This window comes from Lolium rigidum, chromosome 3 (genome assembly GCF_022539505.1).
Source record: "Lolium rigidum isolate FL_2022 chromosome 3, APGP_CSIRO_Lrig_0.1, whole genome shotgun sequence".
NCBI classification, from domain to species: Eukaryota; Viridiplantae; Streptophyta; class Magnoliopsida; order Poales; family Poaceae; genus Lolium; species Lolium rigidum.
Window position 1 is genome coordinate 302201047 of NC_061510.1, and position 27465 is coordinate 302228511.

The window sequence follows — 27465 nt, forward strand, 5'->3', positions numbered from 1 at the left end:
TGTGCCAAAAAAAAACTCTGTGGTTTCTTTGACAACTTTTGCAAAACCATGTGTGGTGGAGTGCATAGCGCTCCCATCTTTAGAAAACCAATCAAAGGTCATCTCAACCATCCAACCAAATGGGATTGTATCTGCTCAGCGGATCACCTGCACACAAACACACAATTAGGATAAACCGACTGAAGCGGAGCACCTGCACACAAAGACACAATATGATGAACCGTCCGAGAACGACAATAGGAGAACCAACGACATACTGGTTGTCAAGTGCAATAGCGGTGACGTTCGTAATTTGAGCTCTGTGATGCTTCTATAATATATACAACTCAACTTATATGAACCTCAAGTACAACACCGGGTTAGACTCCTAGAGGAGCCACAGGACGGCAGCACATTTGAGGCCCTTGAAGATTGTAGATGCAGTTTCTTCGAGTTCGAGTTGTCATCAACAAGTGATAGTTTACTAGCTCCATATACAATCTTCAGTATTTTCTTCAATGAGTTAGGGCCATCATCTTCTCTATTATGTGAAGTTGGGTACTTCTGTATCTAGCTCTATGATATGTAACAGGGATTTCGAGTCCTTCTCTCGTACCAGTTGGTATAAAAAATGGTGATTTTTTAAAATAAATACGATTTTTTGTTAATTTTACAAATATGGTATGTGAATCTAGGAATTTCCAACGCTAGGATTCAGGTCGTCTTGGGGACTGCCGATCGGCCGCCTGACTGCCGACCAGCTGATCCGCCCTGCACACCTACTAAAATGGCCGGCTATGCGTACGTTTTGGCACACTGGCCTGATCTGAATATTTGTTAAAGAACTTGATCACGTACCTTTTGGCGCTGGTCGGCCACACTTAGCCGGATTTCCGTCTGTGATTTAGGGCCATAATTCCCGCTAGGTCCAATACAAAAATTTCGGCTCCAACATCACATATCCGTGGCGGCTTCTTTACCCGGGAGATGCTATATGCCGAGCTGGTCGGCAGCGAGAAGGCACCGCACACCCCAGGCAGGGTTGCTGGCCCGGCCCATTAGCTTTTCTCTCTTTCTTCTTTTTCTTTTGTTGTTTCACTTATTATATTTTTTCTGAAAATATGAACATTTTGAATAATTTTTGAATATAAACAAATTTTGAATCTGAAAAAAATCAACAATTTTTAAATCTGAATATTTTGAACAATTTTCGAATTTCAAGAAATTTCTAAATTCGAACATTTTTTAATCTTAATATTTTGAACAATTTTCGAAATTCGAACAACTTTCGAATCTGAACAATTTTTGAAATTTGAACAAATTTTGAATCTTTTTTGTCGAATTTCAACATTTTTTAATCTTAATATTTTGAGATATTTTCAAAATTTTAACAATTTTCAAATCTGAACAATTTTTGAAATTTGAATAATTTTCGAATCTACTTTTTCCGAATTTCAAAATAAATTTCATCTTAATATATTGAACAATTTTTAAAATTTGACTAATCTTTGAATTTGCATAATTTTTGAAATTTGAAATTTAATGAATGGAGATACACGTTTTTTCAAAAATACCTATGAAAGTTTAAAATCCCACTAAAGATAAAATTTTCATGTGGTTCCTAAATAAGAAAGTTTTGCTCACACGCGACAATCTAGCTAAAAGGAATTGGAACGGGAGTAAGAAATATTGTTTCTGCGACTCTTAGGAGACAGTGAATAACCTCTTTATCTCATGTCCTTTTGCTAGATAGTTTGGAGAGTTGTTTATGCCACGTATGATATTCCACATCCATCCAATATCACAAATATGTTTGGAAGAAATTGGCTGAATGGTATCGACAAGAAAACTAAGGCTAAAATTTGCATTGGTGTTTTAGCTCTATGCTGGTCGATTTGGAATTGCAGAAACGATATTGTGTATAACAGGAAGGTTTCTACAAAAAAAGAATTACAGGTTATCCATATGGTGACTCATTGGATTCAGCTGTGGGCGTTTCTTTTGTCCGACGGATTAAAGGGAATGCATGCTTACTAGGTGCAACCACCTACTGATGGTTTGGCAGCCTATTAGTAGATTACAATATGTTTAGACATTACATTACTGGTTTTCTTTTTTGATGGTTGATTTTTGTATCGATCCATTCAGATTTGTGAGTTGTAAACTTTGAATTGTTCGTATTTTTTAATAAATGGATGTGTGCATCAATTTATGTAGGACCCCATTTAAAAAAAATGTAGTTCTAAAGCGTCAGACATGTTGCGTGCTGACGTCTAGTAAAAATTTCACACTGAGGCGGTACTTCCACATATGTTGGAGACTTAGAGATCTATGAGTTGAGTGATTATTAGGCAGACGGCTATACTCATTAACCACAAGTTCACAAAGCATCCCGCAAAAAAAATTAAAGTAACCACGACACATGATAATCCTTTGACGTACGTGTTGGCGTGTTGCAGACGTCGGGTGTAACACAACTGTTTGGGTAATCAGGTCACTAGTCTGATAGTCTCTTTCCAAGTGGAGCAACCTGCTTCAACGACACGCCCTAGAACAATAGGGAACATGGCAGTATCCAAACGGAGCCGGCCGGCAACGACGCATGTCCTCTTCTATGCGAACTGATTCTCCAATACGCCCTTACAAGAATCATTAAGAAAAGAGATGGTACTGCGCCTGGATGTATAATACCATAAGTCCATAACCCTGTCAAACATGGAAATCACATCATTGTCACTGACGTGAGTATAGCATGATCGCTTTCTTTGACGATTGGTCTAGCCAAAATTGAATGTTTGAACTATGGTTCTATACTGAAATGTATGTGTTATCAATGTTTTTATGTTCTTTATTTGAACGAACAGAGCGCAAAAGGTGGTATCAACGTGTTGACACTTGGAAAACAGAGGACATGAAGCCACCGCTGAGCAAACATGGAAAGCAACATGGAAAGCAACGAGCACGCACTCGTAGAAAATTTTAAACTTTAAACTACCAGAAGACGGCAACCCAACGCTAATGCCAGTATATATCTAGCACCCACTTAGTTATAAGGAAACAGTTTTCTTATGGCATGACAGATTGACGGACAATTCTTATGATCGTCTAGCCGTATATAAGTTGGGCGACAGACCTGAATCTCCAGGCATCGAATTAAGATTCTAAGAGCGATCAATTTCTATGCCAATGCTACACCATTTTAGGTAGTAGGACATAAGCGAGTTCTTCTGTACATACTTCTTCATGGAGAAGCAAGAGATAGCGGCATCCGCTGGTGAGAAAGCTCCGGAGCAGCACGCCATTGATGTAGTCCCCGACCAGCATGGCGACGCCAAAGGCACTGTTGTTGATGCCGGCGGCGATGTCGAGAAGGAGAGATTGATCGTTGTCGAGGAGCCCCAGAAGAAGAAGAGCACGAGGGTGGCAGCTCTTGATGCCTTCAGAGGGCTCACCATTGTGGTACGTATTACCTATGTCCCTCCCTATAAACACATGTAATTTCTTGTTCTGAAGTGACTAAGCCACCATATGAACTGTCTGCTGAGAGTTCCCTGCGTGGGTGCAGGTGATGATACTGGTAGACGATGCCGGCGGGGTTTACGAGCGGATCGACCATTCACCATGGGACGGTTGCACCCTGGCCGACTTTGTCATGCCTTTCTTCCTCTTCATCGTTGGTGTCGCAATCGCCTTCGCCATGAAGGTTGTTAAGCGCGCCACTTTGTGAAATCAAAATTCTTGCACATAAGTAGATTTTGTGAACTGATCATCAGGATGAATATGTCTGCAGAGAGTTCCGAAAAAGCGTGAGGCTGTGAAGAAAGTCAGTGTCAGAACACTGAAAATGCTCTTCTGGGGCATACTACTGCAAGGTAATTGAAGTCTTATGTGTAGATAAATTGCATAAATCAGTCTATGAAAATGTTGCTTCAGTTCAAGCAATATTTGATACTGTCGAATTCGATGTGTGACACCAATATAGGTGGATACTCGCACGCTCCGGACGACCTCGCTTATGGAGTGGACATGAAGGTGATAAGATGGTGTGGCATCCTCCAGGTTCAGTTCATTTACCAAATTTTGTTCTTCATTTCATCCATCTTAGTCTGAATTAGAATTATAACACAGAATTCTTTCATTATGTTTGACGATGGTTCATCAGAGAATAGCCTTGGTTTACTTTGTGGTTGCTCTCATAGAAGTGTTCACCATAAAGGTGCGGCCTAACACAGTTCAGTCCGGTCCTTACGCCATCTTCAATGCCTACCGGTGGCAATGGTACAGCAATAGTTAGTCTATACTTGGCTAGCACTGTAAACTGCATTTTCTCGATTTTTCATGTGCCTGAGTATGATGTGAAATTTCTTGCCATTCCTGACAACCAACAGGTTAGGCGGCTTCATCGTGCTTGTCATATACATGGTGACCGTATACTCGGCGTATGTCCCAGATTGGAGCTACGTGTACCATTTGGAGGGTGATATCGATGATGGGAAGCTATTTACGGTACTTGGAGCTTACCTTAAGGATGTCTCATCCCTGTTGATTATTTTCGTAAATGATACAGTACTTGTTTTATAGGTACAATGTGGTGTAAGGGGCCATGTAGATCCAGCTTGCAATGCAGTCGGCTATGTTGATAGGATGGTCTGGGGGATTAATCATCTCTACACGCAGCCTGTGTGGATCCGAACCAAGGTAGAACTGTAATCTTCATGTGCTAAGACCTTTTTTGTTGTCGCATTACAGTATAAGTATCTACGAGAAACATTTACTTATTAGCTAAACGGTAGTACCACACATCAAGATGCAAGTCTGACAATGTGTGTGCACTGAAATAACCGTGATCAGGAGTGTACATTTAGCTCACCAGAAATGGGTAAGCTCCGAGACGATGCTCCAGCATGGTGCCGTGCGCCATTCGAACCAGAAGGGCTGTTAAGGTTGGAGATCTGACATGGCTAATGTTGAATTAATCTTAGTTGCATCTTTTGTTCTATCACCCATTCAAGTATCTTTTCATGTTTTATGTTTCAGTTCGATAGCATCAATCCTATCAGGGATAATTGGAATCCACTATGGCCATGTTCTAATCCATTTCAAGGTTATTATCCAAAACATTGTACTAGTACCACTGACTTATGACAAATGCAACGTTGAAATAAGTTTCTAAATAACAGACACATAAGGAGAGACTGAAACACTGGCTTTCGATGGGATTTTCTCTCCTTTTGCTTGGAATTCTTCTCCACTTCACAAAAGGTACTACTTCAAAAAATGTATTTCCGACACATGAGATTTTTTTTGGAAACTATGATCTCTGAATTTACATCTTTCACTCTCCTACTGTAGCTATTCCAATCAACAAACAACTCTATAGCTTGAGCTATGTTTGCTTCACGGGCGGTGCAGCTGGAATCATTCTTTCGGCTTTCTACATACTGGTATATGTGGTTTATGAAAAGAACTACTTAGGAAATGAAATATGTTCAATTCCATCATCTCAATATGAGTTAATCCTATCTTTGTCTCACTAATAGATTGATGTCTGGGGCCTGAGAATACCATTCTTGTTCCTCGAGTGGATTGGAAAGAATGCCATGCTTGTGTTCGTTCTAGGAGCACAGGGAATATTAGCTGGATTTGTGAATGGATGGTATTATGGGTCAGAAGATAACAACCTTGTAAGTAATGTGTGAGTTTAGTTTGGTATAAACAACATGAAGACATTCGGAGCCTGTTTTTCCATAAGCTTAATTTGTTTGTTTTTTATTTGTTCAGGTTAATTGGATCCAACAGCATGTGTTTATCAATGTCTGGCATTCAGTAAGGCTCGGATCTCTGCTGTATGTCATATTTGGAGAGATCCTCTTCTGGGGTGTCGTCTCTGGCATCTTGCACAAGTTAGGGATTTACTGGAAACTATGAGAATTCCGGATGAAGAAAAAGCAAGATCTGTTATTTTTCAAGCAGTAAATTATGTTTATGTAGCATTACTTTGTACTATGGGTTTGAAAACTGTGATATAAGTCTTCTGGCCGTTGTCGAATTTGAACTTGCTCAAAAAAATTCTTCTAAAACGTAATAAATGTGTAAGTTCAGAACTTGAGGCTGGGCACATACCAAAGAACCGTGACCACCCTCTGAGGGCAAGGTGGCCAGCCTTGGTCAACTAGAGGTGACTGATGGCATTAGGCAAAAAAATACAAATTAATGGTCAGATCCAATTAATAACAGTCAATAGGTAATGGATTCTTAGGGACAACTGAGGCTGTTAAGCTTATCCAGATCAGTCACGAAATGCAGTGTATGGAGAACATGGGCAACTTGCCACTGGGATCAGGGATCATCAGACACGCCTGCCTGTCCTAGCTGCTTTTCTATTCAGTTATCTGCTTGCGAGCAAGTGTAGACCTCCATCCATGCATAAACCCAAATGCCGGCAACGCCAAATTGGCACTAGAATCTGATCGTCTATGCACAACGTAAAGATGTGTTCTTGTTCTTATCTGCGACTCCAAATTCTGGTATCATTAGGAAGAAACAAACCAGAAGGCGGCACTCTCTCTTCTCGTATCCTATTCCAGCTAATCGAGCATCATTTTGTTGTTTTCCTTCATTCGTTTTTTATTAAGCTGAGATGTCAAGTGTTATTCGTCGTCTGTAAGAACAAGAAGTCTTTGTTGTCAACTATTAGGACACCATAGGGCACAAGAATTTCCAAATGTTGCCCAGCGACCATGTTTCCAAGGAGATGATAGTTAACCATTACAGTCCATGAGCAGTTTGTGGTACTCTTTTTTTATAGTATTATGATACTCTGTTCTCCACACCTACCGTTACAAATAATGCAATTCTCTCTTCGTATTATGGTGTGATCTGCTATGCTGTCAACTTGTCATGTGTCAAGAACAAGTTCCTGTTTCGAACTGTTAAGCCACTATGCTGACATCTGTCATGGGGCCTAAATTTTCTCAATGTTGTCTAGTAGCCTATGCCTATGCCACTAATAAACTTAACGAGAATTTTAACAAGCCAAGATTACTGATACAATACTAGCATTTTAACTATTTGGTCGCTTACATGCATACTAACGTCTCTGTGACACTAAACTCATGCATGGGTACCTTACTAATTCAAGTCTCAGTTTAGCACAAACAAAGAATACAGTGTAAACTTCTGCTAGTAGCATGGACTGAAACCTTGGATGCTGGATGGGTTTCTGTCAGACTGCTATGTCTTGGCCATAAGTTCCCATGTCACCAGCTCGTCACTGACTCAATGTCAGAGTCACCTATCTCTGAAAGTCTGAGTGTGTATCTCCTGATCTGCCATGCATTAACTATTTGCACGCAACATGATGCAGATGCTGTCATGAACACTGTGAGATCAGAGAGCAATTGATGAGTCAACTAACTCTGCATATGTATTAAAACATGCATACCGTTGTGAAGAGGAATAAATAGTCTGGTCAAACAGTAGCGTCGATGGACCAACAGTCATGGATTTAAGAAAAACTTATCAGCTTCGTTGAAGATATCAAGTAAAATTAAACTCCTAAAAGGCTAATATTTAGGAATGGAGGGATTAGTTAGTACGATTAATGTATGCTGTCATATGTGAGATCTTCTCGTGGCAGTCTGAGCAGATACATGGAATCTGTCAAACATGATCACTCTGAGCAAAGCCCTCTGATCAGGAATACTTGTTTAGATTTGAATAGAAAGGATAAGTATGTGGATGTCCTCACCTGTTAAAAAAAAAAATTTCGTTCCTGAACTCCAACACCAGACAGCTTTATTTGTCAACTCTTGAAACCGTTTTTTTTAAACAATCGGCAAGAAGAACATTGTTGCCGCATCAAGACCATAGCAGAGTTAGTTTGTGCCGATTTTTGCACCTATGCAAACTTACTCAATGAATAATCTTTAAACCCATGCGAAGGAAATTTTATGTAATGTTTATAAGAAAACATAAATATAGGGTAATTTCTGGAAAAGAGTGGATGAGTAGAAAGAAAGTAACACACGCTAAGTATGGTGGTATCGACCGATAAGTATATTTATGAATTATGTTAATAAATAAGGTTGTGAAATTCTTCACTTTATCAGTTTTCCGGTAATATTGGACTTTTAGAAAAACTAAATTTCTATAAGAAAAATTTACTTGATATAAAAACCTAGTTTTATTAGGTAATTTGAGAAAGCTTTTGTGTTCCATCTAGATTTCATCAATTCATAAATTTTTTAAAAAAGTAGAATTAAACCAAAATATTTATATCCAGAATATAGGAACATCAAAATACATGTGTGGCTTGCTCTGAAGGATCGCCTATGGACGGCGGATAGGTTGGCGAGACGAGGGATTAAACACTCCCCCATGTGCCCGCTTTGGTGGCCTAGGGTCTCCGCGGCAGTGGCTCAGAAGCATCATAAGGAGCTGAATGGTCTCATCGTGCTGATCTCCAGGGAACTTTGGCTTGAGCGGAAGGCCCGTGTGTTCGACAAGGTTGCCACCATGCCTTTGGAGCTTTGCAGACGAATCAAGGCGGAGTTTGCACAATGGGGAAGGGCTAGCCTTTGGGGTTCCGGTAGTGGAGTGGAGTCTAGGATAGAGAGCATTACAACCTCGTGAGCTTGGTGTGTGTGGATGAGATGAGGCCAGATCGGTTGTGATTTGGTTTCTCTCCTTGCTTGTAAAACTTTCTTCTCTTCCTTAATGAATGAAGACACGCGACACCCGCGCGTGTTCTTGAAAAAGGAACATCAAAACTAAATTCTCGGAATAACATATCCTATTTTCTTGTCTGTATCCCTAAAATTTTGTTTTTCAACATTCATAAATTTTCTAGTATTATTATTTATAAGTTGATTTCTACATTTATAATGAATATCTATCAAAACTTAGGTTGGCTCTCTTTTGTTGTGAAAAAACATTTACCACATGCATCGCCACGTGTATTTAGAGCCTGTTTGAATTGCAGGAATTTGAAAACATATGAATAAAAAATGCAGGATTGTGAGCATATCGTAGATCCTACATCACTTAAAAATGTATGGATGTCATATATGATACAAGTGCAATCCTATGATCTAACAACTATTCATAACAAAAAAAAAACTTAAAATTCAAACAATCTAATACGAAAAACCTTAAACTCAGATCAGCACTAAGTATACATGTATGGTCACTGGTCAGCCATGCAATGTTGAGTATTAATATCGACATGGTACACGAAGTAAAAAAAAAATGAGTTCATTAGCAGTGGCGAGGTCATTGTTGGAGACGCCAATGATACACGGATTTGAAAAGACACTTAGCTAGCAAACATGCCCTCTATCCAATACTAGTATTCTTGGCTCCAGAAAATTGTACAGCGGAGACACCTCTATGGCAGATGTTTTTCCTGAGGTGGTGCTCAATATCAGCTCAGGCGGGCACTTGTAGGTGATGAATGGACATTGTAACTGCATCTTGTCCAGAGATTGGTGGTTCTTGATATTTCTTAAGAACCTGATGTATTTCGCTAGAAAGATCATGATTCTAGGATGCTAGTATGAGTTAAATTTATGTATATCGACTTGGTTAATAGTACTAATCACCAGTTTTAGACAAAACCGTATTTAGAAACTCAAAGTTCCAATGAAGAATAAAATATTTATTTGCATTTATGAACATGAGTTATTTAGTAAATAAAAAAGTTGAACAACCGTATTTGGAATGGTAACACAAATATAGTGTTGTTGTGATCAAGATTAAACAAAATCTGACATTTATCTTTAGGGTTTTGCTTCCTCCTCTCCTAACGTTGGCTCGTTTGTAAGGCTGGAATCTCCGGATACCCTTCCGGACATCCGAATTGCACTGCCGGAGGCGGTTCTGAAATTTACAGAATCGGCAAATTCTAAAAGAGTTAAAAAGTTACGGCAAAGTTAACATTTTTTCCTTCAAAAATAAAAAATTCGAAAAAAACTTCAGTGGGGCACCAAATGCACGTGCACAACAGATTTTTTTCGAATTTAAAATCCGGCGGCGCCCTTCTCCCTCTCTCTTTTCTACTCCTCCTCCACTTTTCCTTCTCTCCTTCTCCTCCCTCCTCTCCTCCACCTCCGGCCTCCTCCACCACCTGGCGTCCTCCTGCTCCTCCTCCTCCAACGACCCCCTCCTCCCCCACCTCCGGCGACCCCCTTTGGCCGGCCTCCTCCTCCTCCTCCTCCTCCACCCACCTCCGGCGAGTTTCAAACAAAAAATCCGGCGGCCCCAAATCTAGATCTGGTCGGCATTTTTTAAATTCAAAAAAAAATCTATGGCGCACCACCGCTGAGTGCGCCACAGAAAGTTTCTATGGCGCATGCCTGCCTGGTGCGCCACAGAAATGTCACTTTCTGAGACGCATGGGTCCGTGCGCCATAGAATTCACATTTTTGTGGCGTGGATTTAGTGGCGCACCCTCCGTGCGCCACAGAATTCCAAAATGGTGTGCCACTGATAAGCCTTTTCCTACTAGTGTTTTCACATGTTATTTATTAAGTTATCCACTAGATCTATACGTTTTCATCACTTCAGAATGTGAAGGTGTCTCTGGATGTAACCAACTGGTCCATGGCGACACATTATAACCTATATAAAGGCTGGCTGATTTAGAGCTTTCCCCTTACCCTGGCTACTATTCATAAGCTATTTATCTCCAATTACGTACATACACGTAGGCCCTACTCTTCTCTTTCTTACCTGCTCCAGCGTAGGGATATTTGCTGTTTCCTTTTTTCTTGGCATGGTGGGCAACCGGTTACCGGTTTCTCTCCTTCTTTGCTGCATATATTGATGTGGTTGCTCCGGTGATTAAGGTTCTCCAACTGTTTTGGTCAAAGCGGTGCTACTGGCCCCACCTCCACCGCTTGGTTTCCTTTCATCATGCGTTGCAAACTAGAGAAATGGGCAACCCAAACGGAGCACGTCTCTTTTTCCTCTCTTCCTCCCCATCGCAATCGCCGGCTCCCATACTTCTCCCTCACAAAAATATTGCGGCACAGCGGTGGTGTGAGGTGAGACCCATGGCCCTGCCGAGTCTGGGCTGCAGCTTGCAACGACAGTTGGTGGAGGGCTCGCCTCCTTGCCACCGTCGAGGATGGCGGCGTGCCGGGGACGACGCCCTCGGAGCGGGGCCGCCGCATGCCGGGGACGGCGCCCTTGGGGCGTTGGAGGCGACCTTGGGGCGGAGCACGCGCAGGCCGGCGGCGACCACGTCGGGGTGGACCAGGCAGGGGCCGGTGGAGAAGGCAGGGACCGGGTTCCCACTTCGCTGCCGCTCCATGTCCTCTGGCCGCCAGTCCAGGCTCCATCGCCGCCGCTCATCCACAACGCGGTGAGATCCTTCGCTTCCCCAACATCCCGTACCATGGCAATGGCCCTTGGCACGGAGGATCCTGACGGTGAGGCCCTGACGCGGAGGCCTCCATCGCATCTCCTTCGGATGGTCCGTGGTGGAGGTGGAGGTCGGCACCATCTTGCGCTCCCCTCTTGGACGGCGCCCTGCTCTCTCCATGGTATTAACACATCGGCTCTTTGTGGCGGCACTCACTGCAGCTCGACGACGCCGATGTCATATGGAGCGGAGGAGGCGCGATGGCATCCTCGCCGGTTAATGCATATAGGCAAGTTATGTCCATGTCCTGCAAGGCTCTAAGTCACGCTCCGCCCACCGCCGGAGGCTGCCAGTGGCGTTGGAGTTGGCGGACTACGTATGCCCGTGAACATCCATGGCTGCAGACGTTGGGTCCCCACGGTCGCCGATCAAGGGCGTGGTGCCGGCGCCTGCTGTGGCTCCTCCAGGCGGCGGTGCTGCGGGATGGCGGTGCCCATGTGTTCCGCGTTGAGCTTGTGCTTGCAGGCTGTATAGCTGCTGCCTGCTAGTGGATGGCGGTTGCGTGGAAGGGCTCCCAAAAATGTTCGAGCTGTTCGCTCCCACAGGGCCCCAAAATTGAGTACTTCACTGTTTGGATGGCAATGCATCCCAGTTTCTTTTCTGGAAGCTATCGGCACAGTAGTTTCGTTTCGTTTTTCCTCGGTCTCGATAGGGCGATCTCACAATCATGGAGTTGCCCCTGATGGTGCCCATTGCAGGTTGCGGGATCAGGAGGAGCCAAGCGGCCAATGCCAAGGTTCATCTCAGCTGCGCTGAAGGCCAGACAATAGGTGATTCACCATCCATGTGGTGCATCCTACGTAGGCTCCTGGTCCTAGAAATGGTACTCCAATTTTGAGTCACCAAAATCCTATCTATGTATACTATAATGTTCTCCCCCGATTAATTAGTTGATTACATTGACGAGTATAAGTGCATCTATTCAATTTGATTTTTTTTTCAACTTTTGCATGGATGCGTATCATCTTTTTTGTGCTTGCAAGCAATGTCTTATACAAATTGGGTTTGGAAGATTTAATACACAGGCCAGATATCTCTTGAGAGTTTAGAATAATATGTTCGAGGATATCAATTATTGCTATTTATCACTGAAGTTATATTTTCAAAGAATACCAAAATTAGCATATGTGTATGTTTTTCTTCACAGCATGTCTGAATGATGTTATATGCTCATTTTTGTTGTCATGCCCATGCTTATTCGCCCCCGTCCTTACTTAGTAGTCAGCCCTTCAGTTCCAGATTGGCTGCCACAAACACCGACGACTTAGTCGTACTATGATATGCTATATTTTTTGGTAGACTATTTTTACATGAACATTGATAATGCAATAGTTCATCTAACTTTCTAAAAAAATATGCAGTTTGGAGAGTATAGAAGATGATGCAGACTGTGTCAAACAGATCCTTAACAGACATGCTTATTCAAATATGCATTATAAAGTGGACTAAATAAGTTAGAAGACAACTACCGAGGTTGATTTCTATTTTGTTTGGAAATATATATTTTAAACGAAATATATTGATTGGGAAGCTACCACTAGAGTGTTAGTGATGCCGCAAACAGAGAACTACACTTCAAGCTATTTGGTTGCATGCATCATTTGCATCTCAGATTTTCAGACCTAAAATAAATCAACCTTTCCTCACAAGTGAGGCCATCATGTAGCTTGCTCATAGGTAGAGTCGGTGTACATATGGCATGGCACAGCTTTGATCATGAACAATAGAAATTAGATTGGTCCTCTGGTCGTTTTACAGTAGAAAAAAAGAAAATTATTACAAGAGAAATCTTATTGAATTGGAGATTTGTTTTGCAAATTTCAAGTCCTGTTTTTGCTTTTGTGTAACAATGTGAGTTTTCAGAGAAGCTATTGAGTTTCTGAACTTTTCAGAGAATGTGTATGCAGTTTTCCTGCATATATAAGACCAGAAGTGCTGGTGTGGTCACGGCAATAACTGAACTAAAGAGAGAAGAAAAGACGGGAGATAGATGACCAAGTGGAGAGTTGAATGCAGACTGTAGTATCTTTGTAAGAGAATTACATGTATATAATACAGTCTACATGCGACCTCCAAAAACAAGTAGTTCCGCTATTTTCTAAAATGAATTCCTACTAAATAGCTATGTGCAATTATCTTAGTTGTAATGTTCTGTTTGTATGGAACTCGACTGTTGAAGCTAAGCAGCTGTCCTACTCTCTGTGCTAGAATTTGTCCTATTTATTTACACTAGATGATTGTTTTACTCTATCTGTTAAAAATCTACTGCTTCGATGTATTTTCAGCATGCTATAATACTAAGCACTTATACAGTCCCAGATCTTCTATTTTGCTTACTAATGTTACTACACACAGCGAACTACAACTGCTGCGGTTAGTGTATTAATGTAGCAACTAGAAATTTTCTGTTGCATGATACTGTTGTACTTTCCTGTATAACGACTGTAATCAACATAGTGAAGACTAACTTCTGTTTCATCCATCTTGGTATTACTCCTGATGATTGTAGACAGCTTGCTTAGTAATCTCACATGGTTTTGTATATTTAATTTTACTTTACATTTTCAGTTCTAGCTTATTCGTATGAACACAAAGAGTAGAACTTAGTATACTAAGTACATGGAAGAGAAAATTGGAAACATGACAGTTACTCTCTTTTTAAGCGTAAGTAAATTCTCTTTTGCCAACTCAGGAAAGCGGAACATACCGATTTGTACGAGGTCAGCTCGGATTCACTTTAGTTGATTCCTTCCGCCGCCTCCTGTCCGGTACGACTGACTGCCGTCATTAGCTCCTCTTCGTCCAGGGCCTTATTGGCAAGATATGTGACGCCGATGCACTGAATCCCAGCCAGCAGCAAGGTTCCATTGTCGTGCATGCCGACGGAACATAGCTTCTTCTCTTCTAATCTGCAGCTTGGTTTCAAGTCTCGACTGATGAAAGCGCCGTCTCGACATTCTCCCCTTCTTCTCTCCGGCCTAACTCCTCCTCGACACGGACATGGAACCGCGACGGGAGAGAAGAAGGGGAACGGGACCACGAGGCTCCTCGGCGGTGATGCTGCGGTGGAGCGCGCGGCTGGCCCTCGACACGGACATGGAGCTGCTGCTCGCCGACCAGGGAACCCACCGGGTGATTATGGCGCAGGGGACAGCAGGCCCAAGCCGATGGTGCTTCTGAAACTGGTGGACGGGCGTGCACTGACGCGCGTGGAGCTCTGCCGGGCGGCAAGTGAGGAGAAGAAGGACCCGCATGCATTCCTGCTGACCGCCGAGTCGCTACCGGGGGAGATTGAAGGGAGGGAGGAAGGTGGGGGCGGCGCCGGTGTGCGGATGAGAGGATGTGCTGCCCGATTTGGGGATGGAGCTCACTGTCCTCACTCCTCGGGATAGGAAGGAGACGGCACGCGGCCTGCTGCCTACTGCGGTGCTGCCTCCTAGATTCCCTCTCTTTACTTCAATTTTTTTGCAGCAACGAGTGACTCCCATACTTACCTGCTAAATGTAGATTTCCTCCATTTTCTCGCTCATTTTTGCATTGCCTCCCACGCTGTCTACTTAGCAAACACTCAGGCCAATTATACTGAGAACTTTGTGAAAACTAAAGTGAAAGCAATCATCGACATGAAAAAGACAAATGCATACCAATATTAATTTACATACAATATTTTGATAAAAACAATCAGATTACACATCCTTGAAAAGTGAGACATTTTGTTTCTCAACAGCTCATAAAATTATCTAAATGTGACCAGACTAACACCGTCATTCTTTATTATCGAAGAAGAACTCATATTGGCATTTAAAGAAAAAATAGCATGGAAAAATAGATAACGCAAGCCATATATGCCAACATAACAACACCACGGGCGCGGCGTGCCGCCGCGCCTACGCTTCCTAGTGTCATGTTAAGCCGATGAGGATGTCGGTTTAGTAATAATATTCGTGAGACATAAGTACTTTCTGTAATCTGTATTGGCAGTTGTTTAAGCCATTTTTATCTTGGTTTTCACTTACCTTATGAAATATTACATCCGTTTCAAAATATAAGCTTTTGTAGAAAGTTAGCTTATATTTCGGAACTGGGGTAATAGATTATAAACCTCACAGAAAAAAAAATGATTGTGTGGAGCAGTCGATGCATAGGGGTGGAGGTATTATTCCTTTTATTAGAAAAAAACATATCAAAAGGAGTTGACCGTCGATCAGTACACTTGCATGGGGCCGTTAATTGATTCCCAAATGTCAACCTGGCTATCGGCAAAACAAAGTGACATCGCAACAGCTTGCCACCGGCCAACCAATGCTTTTAGTCAATGCAGTGGTCGTGGAGCTCTTTCCACTGTTATGGGCGAATCGTGTCCATCTCAGTGGGTGGATCGATCGATCAGGACCAACTAATTGTTGTGGTCGTAGATAGTGTGATCTGGGTCGCACCGTATGTGGCGAGCGCGATCCTGTCCATGTGATCTCCTTTGTGTGTGGTTAGTGGTGACAGGTAAAGCGCGTGGACTAATGCTGCTCAGTTTTTCTCATGTACGTAGAACAAATACAAACTTGTCGTTGAAGTGTCGAGGCGGATGTACTGCATTTCCTTGGTAATTAAGGGGTGAAGAATTAAGCATGTTATCTCGGTTAATAACTTGTGTTTGTAAACTATCATCGCACGGCAGGCACGGATGCGCGTTGCCATCCTCTGCAGGCTGCAGCATTCAGAGCCGACATCTCAAGTCCAAGGAAACAGGTTAATCGCCATTACCGATTATTAAGTCGAAACAAAGTCATGACCTGTCCTACCTATCTACTCCAAGGACAACATGTAATGTAAGAGTAAGAACAACACGGCCGACCCGGCTTAGATCTTTTCTTCAGGACCTATCGTGTAAAGTGACCAACCTCAGATTTCTGGGACTTAGTTTCAGCTTTTCCCCAACAACAGCATCGTGCTGCTAATTAAGACTACGCGACATGGACCATGGATGCCGCTATTGAGATGATGATGATGATGATCAGCTAGCCAATGGCCTTTGTTTTGCCTACAACTACATGCCTCTAGCTAGAATGATGCCAGCTGACCTGTCCGGGATCCACAGCTTGGTGGCATCCACACATGGCGGTCGAGCTAGGTGTCGACTTGTGTGCCAATTAAGGAGCAGCCAGCAGGTGTGTAGTAAATCCGGGTCACGGCCTGTCGAGCTGTATTAGCTAGTGGCACTACTTTCGTTGATTAGAAACTTGGCTGCACAATGGTGAGATTAGGGGTGGGTGGGTAAAAACGGTTTCACGGTTTAACCGGTTTAAGCTTATTTCATTTTTTAATAAACTAGAAGTGTTAAAGAAAATAAACTACTTTCACCTACCGGTTTAAAACGGTTTTTACCGGTGAGCGTTTCGCACACCCCTACGTGAGATGTGAGGTGATCCGAATGTTCGGGGTCAGAATAGACGATATTGGTATACTGACAATTCAGTTTTTATGCTACTTGTTTGCAATAAAAACAATGAAACATTGGACCTTATTTAGAGTAAAAATGTATTGTATTGTCAATGAAGTGTGATACATGTACAATATCACTTCGGATGCATATGAAGATATTATCTAATCATTCGAAGAGGTGCGGCTACGCTCATGTTGTTCACTACTCTCATGCACACCCACACTAGACCAAATAAAGTTAACCAATTCCATGATACATACTTGAGAGATTAAATAAATGCATTTTTATACTAAACTTTCATACTTATTTTTTTTCTATCGCGCAATTTTTTGTTACTTAGATGGCATAGTTAACCATGTAACATTTTTTCAGAACATTAGTTACATGTAATTAATATACAATTATAATGTATATACTACCACAAAGTTTGATTGTTATAAATGTAAAAAGTATGTTATAATTAAAGTTCTCCTCGGAATAATTTTCAAAGTTGCATTAACTATATAGTGTGTATATGTAGGCATGCGCTATTCGACTACGTGAGGTAGAATAGTTATTCTACTCCCACCTTGTATCTTGGCAAAAACCTAGATGATTTTTAAATCACATAAATGTTGCCTTACTTCAGAAGTAGAGAAGAACATAAGAAAAAAATGACTTTTTATTTGTGTGACGTATAAAATATAACGTAAAATACATATTTTTTGTGTTTTCATACTGTAGTGATTTATACACTTCGCTTTTTATGTTAATTTTTTGTTGTGAATCAGTATAAACGTAATTATTAGCATACATAACATATACATTTATAAGTTCAACAACCATAAAATTATGTTGGGTGCACAATCATAAACTTATGAGTTTAATAACGTAAAATCATGTTAGGTGCACAATAACTTTTCTGCATGCTGAATAGGGTTTCTACTTGTGTGCTTAAGTATATTTTGTAATATACTTAAATATTCACTTACTACAATTAAAAATAGTTGTGGTTCTAGGATATTATTAGGTATGCATAATTGTAGAAGCGTCTACTATTTAAATTGATCAGCTGGCAAAATGTGTATGTCAAGAGGAAAACCACTTTTGAACTTTGGAGCATATGCTCTTGGTACCGAGAAAATATTATATCAAAAGAAATATGAATACAAATTTGGCACGTATATGTCGGCATTACATGTATGCACGCCAAGTTTCGCGGAAAAAAGATAAAGACATATATTGTGAGAAGCTTTTTGTTCACATCTTGTGAAAAACATAAAGAAATATCGGGTGCATAAACGCCTCATCCGCAAGTTTTTTAAAAACTTGGCCCTCCATACATAAGTAAAACACCCCAGGGAATTAAAAATTTGCCGCCAGAGCACATGTGTCATCCTACCATGTAGGGAGGGCACGCCTCAGAGGAATAGTAATATCTCTTAACAAAGTAGGCTCCATCAGGAAGTCGGAACGGCCGACGGCCTCCACTTCCTAAAATGCACCACGCACCAGCCACCACAGGAGACGAAGATGAAGGCCAAAGACTATCTGATGAGTGTCGAGCACACCCGTGCAATCAACTGCCTTCAAAGGTAGGAAGGAGACCATCACCCTAGCACCAAGAAATGTTTGGACCTACATGCGGCAGAAGAAGAGATGCCCCAATAATAGGCAGCGACCACCGCTGGTAAATCTGGAGGCCGAGAACTGAGGACAAGGTCTTTGGACAAACTAAGGGCATGTACAATTGTAGAGAAGGCATGTCTTCCCTTACCCGGCCACATCAGCTAGAGAAGGTAATAAATATAAGGCATACAATGCATTATCTCTTATAGCTATTTCTAGCAATTAATATTAATAATTAAATTTCGGTTGGAAATTTATTGCTAAGGGAAGACATATGTGATACAATGGAGAAAATAGTCTTCCCTTATTTTCCTAAGAGAAGACAACCTTCTCTCTCATAATTCTCTCCCATCCAACAAAGCAAAAAATCTAACGTGGCATCTCTAAGGGAAAGCTGACATCACCCCATTGTACATGACGAGTCTATCACCACCGATGACCCAATAAATGGGAGGGGAACCACGTAAATGTTTTATTATAAATAGAGATTTATTACTTAAAACATTTTTAAACATTACACACAGCCTCTTCATAGCTAAGATGCACACACCCATTCAAGATTGGTCAAAAGTAAAACGCAAACAACGAAGAAAGCCGACACAAATGGTTCACAATAACAGAAGGTAAACAAGACATGAGGAGTTGCTATCCTACGGTTATGCAGCCACCCATGTTGGGTAATAAACACCTTCGTCGTATCCTCCAACATTGTAGATACCTCCGTAAAGAGATAGCGATCCACCGTAGGTTGCAATGATGACCATGAAAGAAGCAAAGTTGTACACCGGTAGATGGGCCACATAAGAGAAAAAACTATCTTTAAAAACCTTGTCATTCCTACATAGTTCTTGCCATGTATTTAATTCTGCCAGTTATTATTGATGAACCATGTGTTGGTTATGATTCAACTGTATAAGATGTTGCTTAAATGAATTCCATTATGATTTTGGAATAGATATTCTTGTCTGAACCTATGTGGTGATGAAGACAATCTGCATGTGTGGCTTTGTTTGCATACTGAGCTAGTATGTGACCTCAGTGGCTTGATACTGCATCGGTTGCATCCTATTTGGCTATTTGGTGGGTTTTATGAAAATATGAACAAACTCCACAGTTGGAAATCATCTAAATGAATGCCATGTGGATGCTTTTGATGAAAAATGGGTGAATCTGATGGTTAAACACACCATATGGTGCTAGGTTATCTAGTTGGCTACTGTTCTAGGGTTTTAGTGACATGGATAGCTAGCACTTAAGCATATCCAGTGACTATCTTCTCTAGTTCTTGGTCTAACCTCTTCTAACTGGCATCACTTGGTAAATACCAAGTGATGATATACCCAGTGGAGCAATCTACTCCACACCAAGTGTGTATGAGCATGCTTATGATGGATTGGATCATGAGATCCATCCAGGTATGATGTATACCTTGCTCCAGCTCCTAGAAAGTGATTTTGTGTTGTTGCAGTGCTTCTGGATGGTTGTTGTGATCACAGCACTTCACCTCCTAGCTCCTGGTTGATTTACTCCTTAGGTCACCATGCTCTATGGATGATTGGTTGGGTTTTGGTGTTTGATTTCCCTGGATAAATGTATGAAATGCTTTACTGGTGGTTCTTGAGCAGTTCTTGTTGTTCTTCCTGATGATCTGATGAACTCAACCCTATCTCTAAGCACTGTGCTATTTATAGCGCCATATGCTAGACTCCTTGGTCGACAGCTCATGTATGTGTGTGTGTTGTGTTGTCTTGTGCTCCACTCCTTGCTCAGAAGGGTGCAGTGCTGTTGTGTTCCCTCTTGTCCTGGGTTGGGACTTGCTCCAAGCCTCCAAGCTTATCAGCTCCATTTCCATTTCTTTTGCTTGCCAAGTATCAATGACACTTGGTACTGGACATATTCTTCTATTTGCTTCTGTTTTGCAGGTTTCCAAGATGAATCAAGAATTGGAGAGTGACAAGATGAAGATTGATGAAGATTTTAGTTTAGGATCAATTCAATTAATTTAATTTTTATTTTCTGTCTTTTATTATTCATCAATTCTTGTATAATGGATATTGTAATGACAATAAATCTATGTGTGCATATCAATAAAGCTCAAGTTTTGTTTTATGAGCTTTTTGTAAATTTTTGATTTCACTTGTGATTTATTTATATAAATTTGATATTCTTTTGAATAATTTTGTATATGTGAGATGTGTGCATGAATTATGAATTCATAATTCATTTGTTTATTGTTTAACTTATACTTCATTTGTGTTATGAATTCAATTTGAAATACAATTCAAATCATCTCCCAAAACTCTAAGTTTCAAAAGAAGTCATGTCGAAATTTATCACACTCTCGTTGCCCTAACCCTAATAGCAACGAGAGAGAAACCTCGATCCTTCTTAGGTCTTATACAATAAAGCGCAAAAATTTCCCCCGTTTTGCAATGAAATGCACATCCCCTTTCTAGTTCTACCCTTCGTTAGTCCTATGTTCTGGTATATTACACTATATCCCCTAAAAGAAAAGGAATGCTAAAGAAAGTTGAAAATTCTTAGAGGGGTGATAAATAATCCATTCACCGAAATCCCCAAATATGCCAAATATGTATGTCTCATGTTTCTACCAAAATTATACCACTTTTGGACCGTTTCAAATTATCAAAACTATATTCCCTAAAAGAAAAGGAATGCTAAAGATAGTTGATAATTGTTAGAGGGGTGACAAATAATGCATTCACCGAAATCCCACAAATATGTATGTCTCATATTTATACCAAAATTATACCACTTTTGGGACATTTCAAATAACCAAAACTATATCCCAAACTATATTTCCTAAAAGAAAAGGAATGATGAAGAAAGTTGATAATTGTTATAGGGGTGATAAATAATCCATTCACCGAAATCCCCCAAATATGCCAAATATGTATGCCTCGTGTTTATACCAAAATTATACCACTTTTGGGCCGTTTCAAATTACCAAAACTATATTTCCTAAATGAAAATGAATACTAAAGATAGTTGATAATTGTTAGAGGGGTGACAAATAATGCATTCAACGAAATCCCACAAATATGTATGCCTCATGTTTCTACCAAAATTATACCACTTTTGGAACATTTCAAATAACCAAAACTATATCCCAAACTATATTCCCTAAAAGAAAAGGAATGCTAAAGAAAGTTGATAATTGTTAGAGGGGTGATAAATAATCCATTCACCAAAATCCCTCAAATATGTATGCCTCATGTTTATACCAAAATTATACCACTTTTGGGATGTTGCAAATAACCAAAACTATATCCCAAACTATATTCCCTAAAAGAAAAGGAATTCTAAAGAGAGTTGATAATTGTTAGAGGGGTGACAAATAATGCATTCACCTAAATCTTGTTTTTGCGTGAAAAGTAATGGGTACAAGAAATCGGTGATGGTTTATCATTTTTTGCGTAAAAAGTAATGCCTAAAAGATTTTATAATTTTTAGCGCGTGAAAAATAATACAGAAAACCAAACTTGCTAAATCTGGTGGCAAACTGGGTATTTAGCATACATAGAGGGTGGAAGCTAGCCGCCGATAGAGAGAGAGAGGGTGGTGACCCCGATCAGAGAGAGAGAAGGGTTATCCTGCCCGTTAGATCATACAATCGATGGTCGGCGGGCACGATCCGCGTAACAAGGGCTAGACCAATCAGGGCAAGGTTGGGCGTCTATGAGAATTTGTGAAGGGAGAGGGCAAAACTGAGTAGTATCAAGAAACCAAGGGCACGTGAGTAGTAAACAGACTAAGGGATTCAAATATGAGATTTAAAAAATGGAAAATGCCTATTTTGTACAATGAAACCCATCTTGGCCTACCTCAAACTATTTGCAATACAAATATACATGAGTGTGAAAATTATGGCCTCATTCAGACAAAGTATGTTTTGGGGAAATCTGTTTTGGGAAGGACTTATTGCGGAAAGCCATGCACCTTCATAGCTACTAGGTGATTTGAGAAGTGACAATTTATGGTAAAACTTGATTTATCTATGATTGTTATGATTCCCAACGTGGCAGGTCGCGTAAGAAGACTCAATGAGTAAGTGCCACTATGGTTTTATCTTTTTTGGATTTTTTTGCACATTAAATGACTCATTTAACTAGCTTAATCTTATTTGTTGACTCTCTGTTGACCAGCCACTTGAGGGTTAAACTGATTATATTGCACTAGCCAGTATTATCACTCAAGGGGAAAACTGAGCACACAAAAAATGCTAGTATAAGACTCGAGGGTATACCTAAGTATATCTAAATCTCGAGGGTTAGACTCGAGGACGCGTTTTACGGTGCAGAAGTGGAAGACGTGCAATTGTTGACGCGTAGGATACGGGTCGCGGTGCAGAAGTTGAAGACGTGCAATCGTTGACGTGTGTCGCTGTGCAGAAGTCGAAGACGTGCGGACGTGCAACCGTGGACGCGTAGGACGCGGGTCGCATTTAGGACCTCTCGCCTATACAGATGCATCTCCCTGTTCGCATCCTCGCACTATCTCACTATCACGCTCACTCCCTCACGCAACGCCGCCTCTCACGTCCCATCATCTTCTCCAAAGCAAAAAAAAACCATCTCCCTCTACTCTGCCGGCGATGAACAAGGAGAATACGAATCCGTCCTCCGTCCTCGATGTCGTCCCCTCTAAGCACGGCGCCTCCATCTTCGACGTCATCCCATCTACGGCCGTCGCCGCCGCCGGTGCATTGGCGGCTCCCGCCGGTGCATCGGAGGCTGCCGCTGGTGGCGGTCAGATCCCGCCGAAATGGGACCCCTATGAGAAGGTGCCGTACATCTGTCCGGCGAACCCCTACGACACCTACATGGATGACCCTTGGAACGAGGTAACTACGGTTTGCTCCCTTGTTGTTCCCCTTTCCTTTTTCAACCCTATTTTTGTTGGTTCCCTAGTAACTATTAGTGCTGATCTGTAGGTAGGATGAGTATTGGGTTAATATTTGAGCCGATTTTATTCCATTTTGATTTGATCCCTTCTTGATTTATGCAAGTAATCATGGGATCTAAATCAATTAAGATTTGGGGTTAAGATTTGGGGTTCGGCCATTCGGTTAATTGATGCAAGTAATCATGTCATCTCAATCAGTTAAGATTTTGGTTAAAATTTGGGGTTCGGCCGTTCGGTTAATTTATTCAGATCTAGAATTTGTTTCTTTGCCTAAATTTGTTTATTTTCCTATGATGAATCGTTGGGCACAAATTTGTACAGGGCGGGTTCAGCGAACCATTGTTGTGTACAAATCTGTTGCGCATGAGCTTTAGTTCGCTAACCCCGTCCCTGTAGATATATAATCGTGTTCAATCTAACTGAGGTTGCCTCTGTTTTTCCTAACTTTGTTATCATGCACGCTACGTCATCATTGCAACTCATTCACTCATAGTTTCCGTTTGATATGGATCAGGTGTCTGGCAGCGACGTCGGCAACAACAAGGAGGATCAGCACACCAAGGCTCGGTAGGTGCTGCGGAGGCTGCAGGTCGGCCAGTTCGCCTCCTACTTCGCCAAAGGTGTCTACAAGTGCCCCTTCTGCACTAGGAGACTCGGCGGCACCGACTTCAACTGCCTCCTCACGCATGCCGAGGACATCGGAAGGACCTTACCCAAAGTTGACGCGACAGTGAACGTCTCCGCCTTCCGCTCCAAGCATAAGGCGCTCGACATTCACCTCCGCAACTTCCAGCGGGTGGAGATCGCTGCCGGGTGATACGTCTCCGACGTATCGATAATTTCTTATGTTCCATGCCACATTATTGATGATATCTACATGTTTTATACACATTATATGTCGTATTTATGCATTTTCCGGCACTAACCTATTAACGAGATGCCGAAGAGCCAGTTGCTTTTTTTTCGCTGTTTTTGGTTTCAGAAATCCTACAAAGGAAATATTCTCGGAATTGGACGAAATCAACGCCCGGGCACGAAGCTTCCGAAGTCCGAAGGAGAGACGAAGTGGGGCCACGAGGCGGCCACACACTAGGGCGGCGCGGCACGGGCCTGGGCCGCGCCGGCTCGTTGTGTGGGGCCCTCGTGTGGCCCCCGACCTGCCCTTCCGCCTACATATAGTTTTCGTCGCGAAACCCCCGATACCGAGAGCCACGATACGGAAAACCTTGCGAGACGCCGCCGCCGCCAATCCCATCTCGGGGGATTCGGAGATCACCTCCGGCACCCTGCCGGAGAGGGAATCATCTCCCGGAGGACTCTTCACCGCCATGGTCGCCTCACGGAGTGATGAGTGAGTAGTTCACCCTGGACTATGGGTCCATAGCGGTAGCTAGATGGTTGTCTTCTCCTCATGTGCTTCATTGTCGGATCTTGTGAGCTGCCTAACATGATCAAGATCATCTATACTGTAATTCTATATGTTGTGTTTGTCGGGATCCGATGGATAGAGAATACTATGTTATGTTGATTATCAATCTATTACCTATGTGTTGTTTATGATCTTGCATGCTCTCCGTTATTAGTAGAGGCTCACGGCCAAGTTTTATCTCTTAACTCCAAGAGGGAGTTTTTATGCTCGATAGTGGGTTCATGCCTCCATTAAATGCGGGACGTGTGACAGAAAGTTCTAAGGTTGTGGATGTGCTTGTTGCCACTAGGGATAAAACATTGATGCTATGTCAGAGGATGTAGTTATTGATTACATTACGCACCATACTTAATGCAATTGTCATTTGTTTTGCAACTTAATGCTGGAAGGGGTTCGGATGATAACACTGAAGGTGGACTTTTTAGGCATAGATGCATGCTTTGGATAGCGGTCTATGTACTTTGTCGTAATGCCCAATTAAATCTCACAATATTCATCATATCATGTATGTGCATTGTTATGCCCTCTCTATTTGTCAATTGCCCGACTTGTAATTTGTTCACCCAACATGCTATTTATCTTATGGGAGAGACACCTCTAGTGAGCTGTGGACCCCGGTCCATTCTTTTATATCGAATACAATCTACTGCAATACTTGTTCTACTGTTTTCTGCAAACAATCATCATCCACACTATACATCTAATCCTTTGTTACAGACAAGCCGGTGAGATTGACAACCTCACTTTGTTTCGTTGGGGCAAAGTACTTTGGTTGTGTTGTGCAGGTTCCACGTTGGCGCCGGAATCCCTGGTGTTGCGCCGCACTACATCCCGCCGCCATCAACCTTCGACGTGCTTCTTGACTCCTATTGGTTCGATTAAACCTTGGTTTCTTACTGAGGAAAACTTGCTACTGTGCGCATCACACCTTCCTCTTGGGGTTCCCAACGAACGTGTCAACTACACGCATCAAGCAAATTTCTGGCGCCGTTGCCGGGGAGATCAAGACACGCTGCAAGGGGAGTCTCCACAATCCAATCTCTTTACTTTGTTTTTGTCTTGCTTTATTTTATTTACTTACTTGTTTGCTGCACTTATATCAAAACACAAAAAAATTAGTTGCTAGTTTTACTTTATTTACTGTCTTGCATCCTATATCAAAAACACACAAAAAATAGTTACTTGCATTTGCTTTACTCATTTCAACATGTTTCCTCTTAATTTTACTGTAAAAGATATACCTGTGGGACAAGGGTCTATAATTGGAAGAGATAATATAGAAGAATTTGTCACCCATGTTAGTATGCATGAAGATCTTAAAGATATACCACTTGCAAAAGCTGTCCCTACTTATGAAGATGCCTCTTGTTTGTTTGAGTACGCATGATGGAAGCTAGATTTATTAGTCTCAACCCCATGATACAACACATGTTTCTTACACTTTCTGATATGGAGCGGGGAGAGAAGAGAGATTTTGTTCTAAAAGTCTTAGTGCGAGAATTTGAAGATATAGCTATAGAAGCTAGAAAAGTTTTTATTAAGCATAAGAGGCTTGGCTTTTATACCGACTTTAAAAGAACACTTGAAAAAATGGATATGGATAGAATTAAGTACACTAATAATGTTAATAATGGTGGGGAGATTAAGGCACCGATACCATGTAAGCTCCTAGCGATGCATGAAGCTCTAGAAGATAATTATGCTTGGCTTGTTCCTGAAAATTTGTTTGATGAGAGTAGCAAGCCCAAGACTAATGAAAAGGGAGCCGCTGAAACTTATGTATCCAACATATTATGCATGGTTGAGAAAACTCCCAACACCCCCTGTTATGATATCAATGCTTCATCTCTTGATAACACTTGATAAACACTTTCTGCGCCTAGCTGAAAGGCGTTAAAGAAAAGCGCTTATGGGAGACAACCCATGTTTTTACTACAGTATTTTTGTTTTGAATTTGAGTCTTGGAAGTTGTTTACTACTGTAGCAACCTCTCCTTATCTTAGTTTTGTGCTTTGTTGTGCCAAGTAAAGTCTTTGATAGTAAGGTTCATACTAGATTTGGATTGCTTGCGCGATAACAGATTTCTTTGCTTTGTCACGAATTTCGACCTGCCTCTCTGTAGGTAGCTCATAAAAATATGCCAATTTACGTGCGTGATCCTCAGATATGTACGCAACTTTCATTTAATTTGGGCATTTTCATTTGAGCAAGTCTGGTGCCTCGATAAAATCCATCTTTACGAACTGTTCTGTTTTGAAAGATTCTGCCTTTTATTTCGCATTGCCTCTTTTGCTATGGTGGATGAATTTCTTTGTTCCATTAATGTACAATAGCTTTATGCAATGTCCAGAAGTGTTAAGAATGATTGTGTCACCTCTGAACATGTTAATTTTTATTGTGCATTAACCCTCTAATGAGTTGTTTCGAGTTTGGTGTGGAGGAAGTTTTCAAGGATCAAGAGAGGGAAATGATGCAATATGATCAAGGAGAGTGAAAGCTCTAAGCTTGGGGATGCCCCGGTGGTTCACCCCTGCATACTTTAAGAAGACTCAAGCGTCTAAGCTTGGGGATGCCCAAGGCATCCCCTTCTTCATCGACAACACTATCAGGTTCCTCCCCTGAAACTATATTTTTATTCCATCACATCTTATGTACTTTGCT

General features: G+C 41.5%; 1 protein-coding gene across 1 annotated transcript; it reads left to right on the forward strand.

Moving 5' to 3' along the window:
* The first annotated feature begins 3222 nt into the window (after positions 1–3222).
* On the forward strand, positions 3223–5922 carry LOC124696770 (heparan-alpha-glucosaminide N-acetyltransferase-like). The gene is made up of 13 exons (XM_047229447.1): positions 3223–3438; positions 3545–3682; positions 3770–3851; positions 3962–4038; positions 4142–4257; positions 4368–4485; positions 4561–4677; positions 4831–4922; positions 5017–5083; positions 5160–5241; positions 5332–5423; positions 5520–5663; positions 5761–5922. Exons 1-13 carry the CDS (start codon positions 3223–3225, stop codon positions 5905–5907), a joined length of 1488 nt encoding a protein of 495 aa, XP_047085403.1. The 3' UTR covers positions 5908–5922.
* Positions 5923–27465: the final 21543 nt, after the last annotated feature.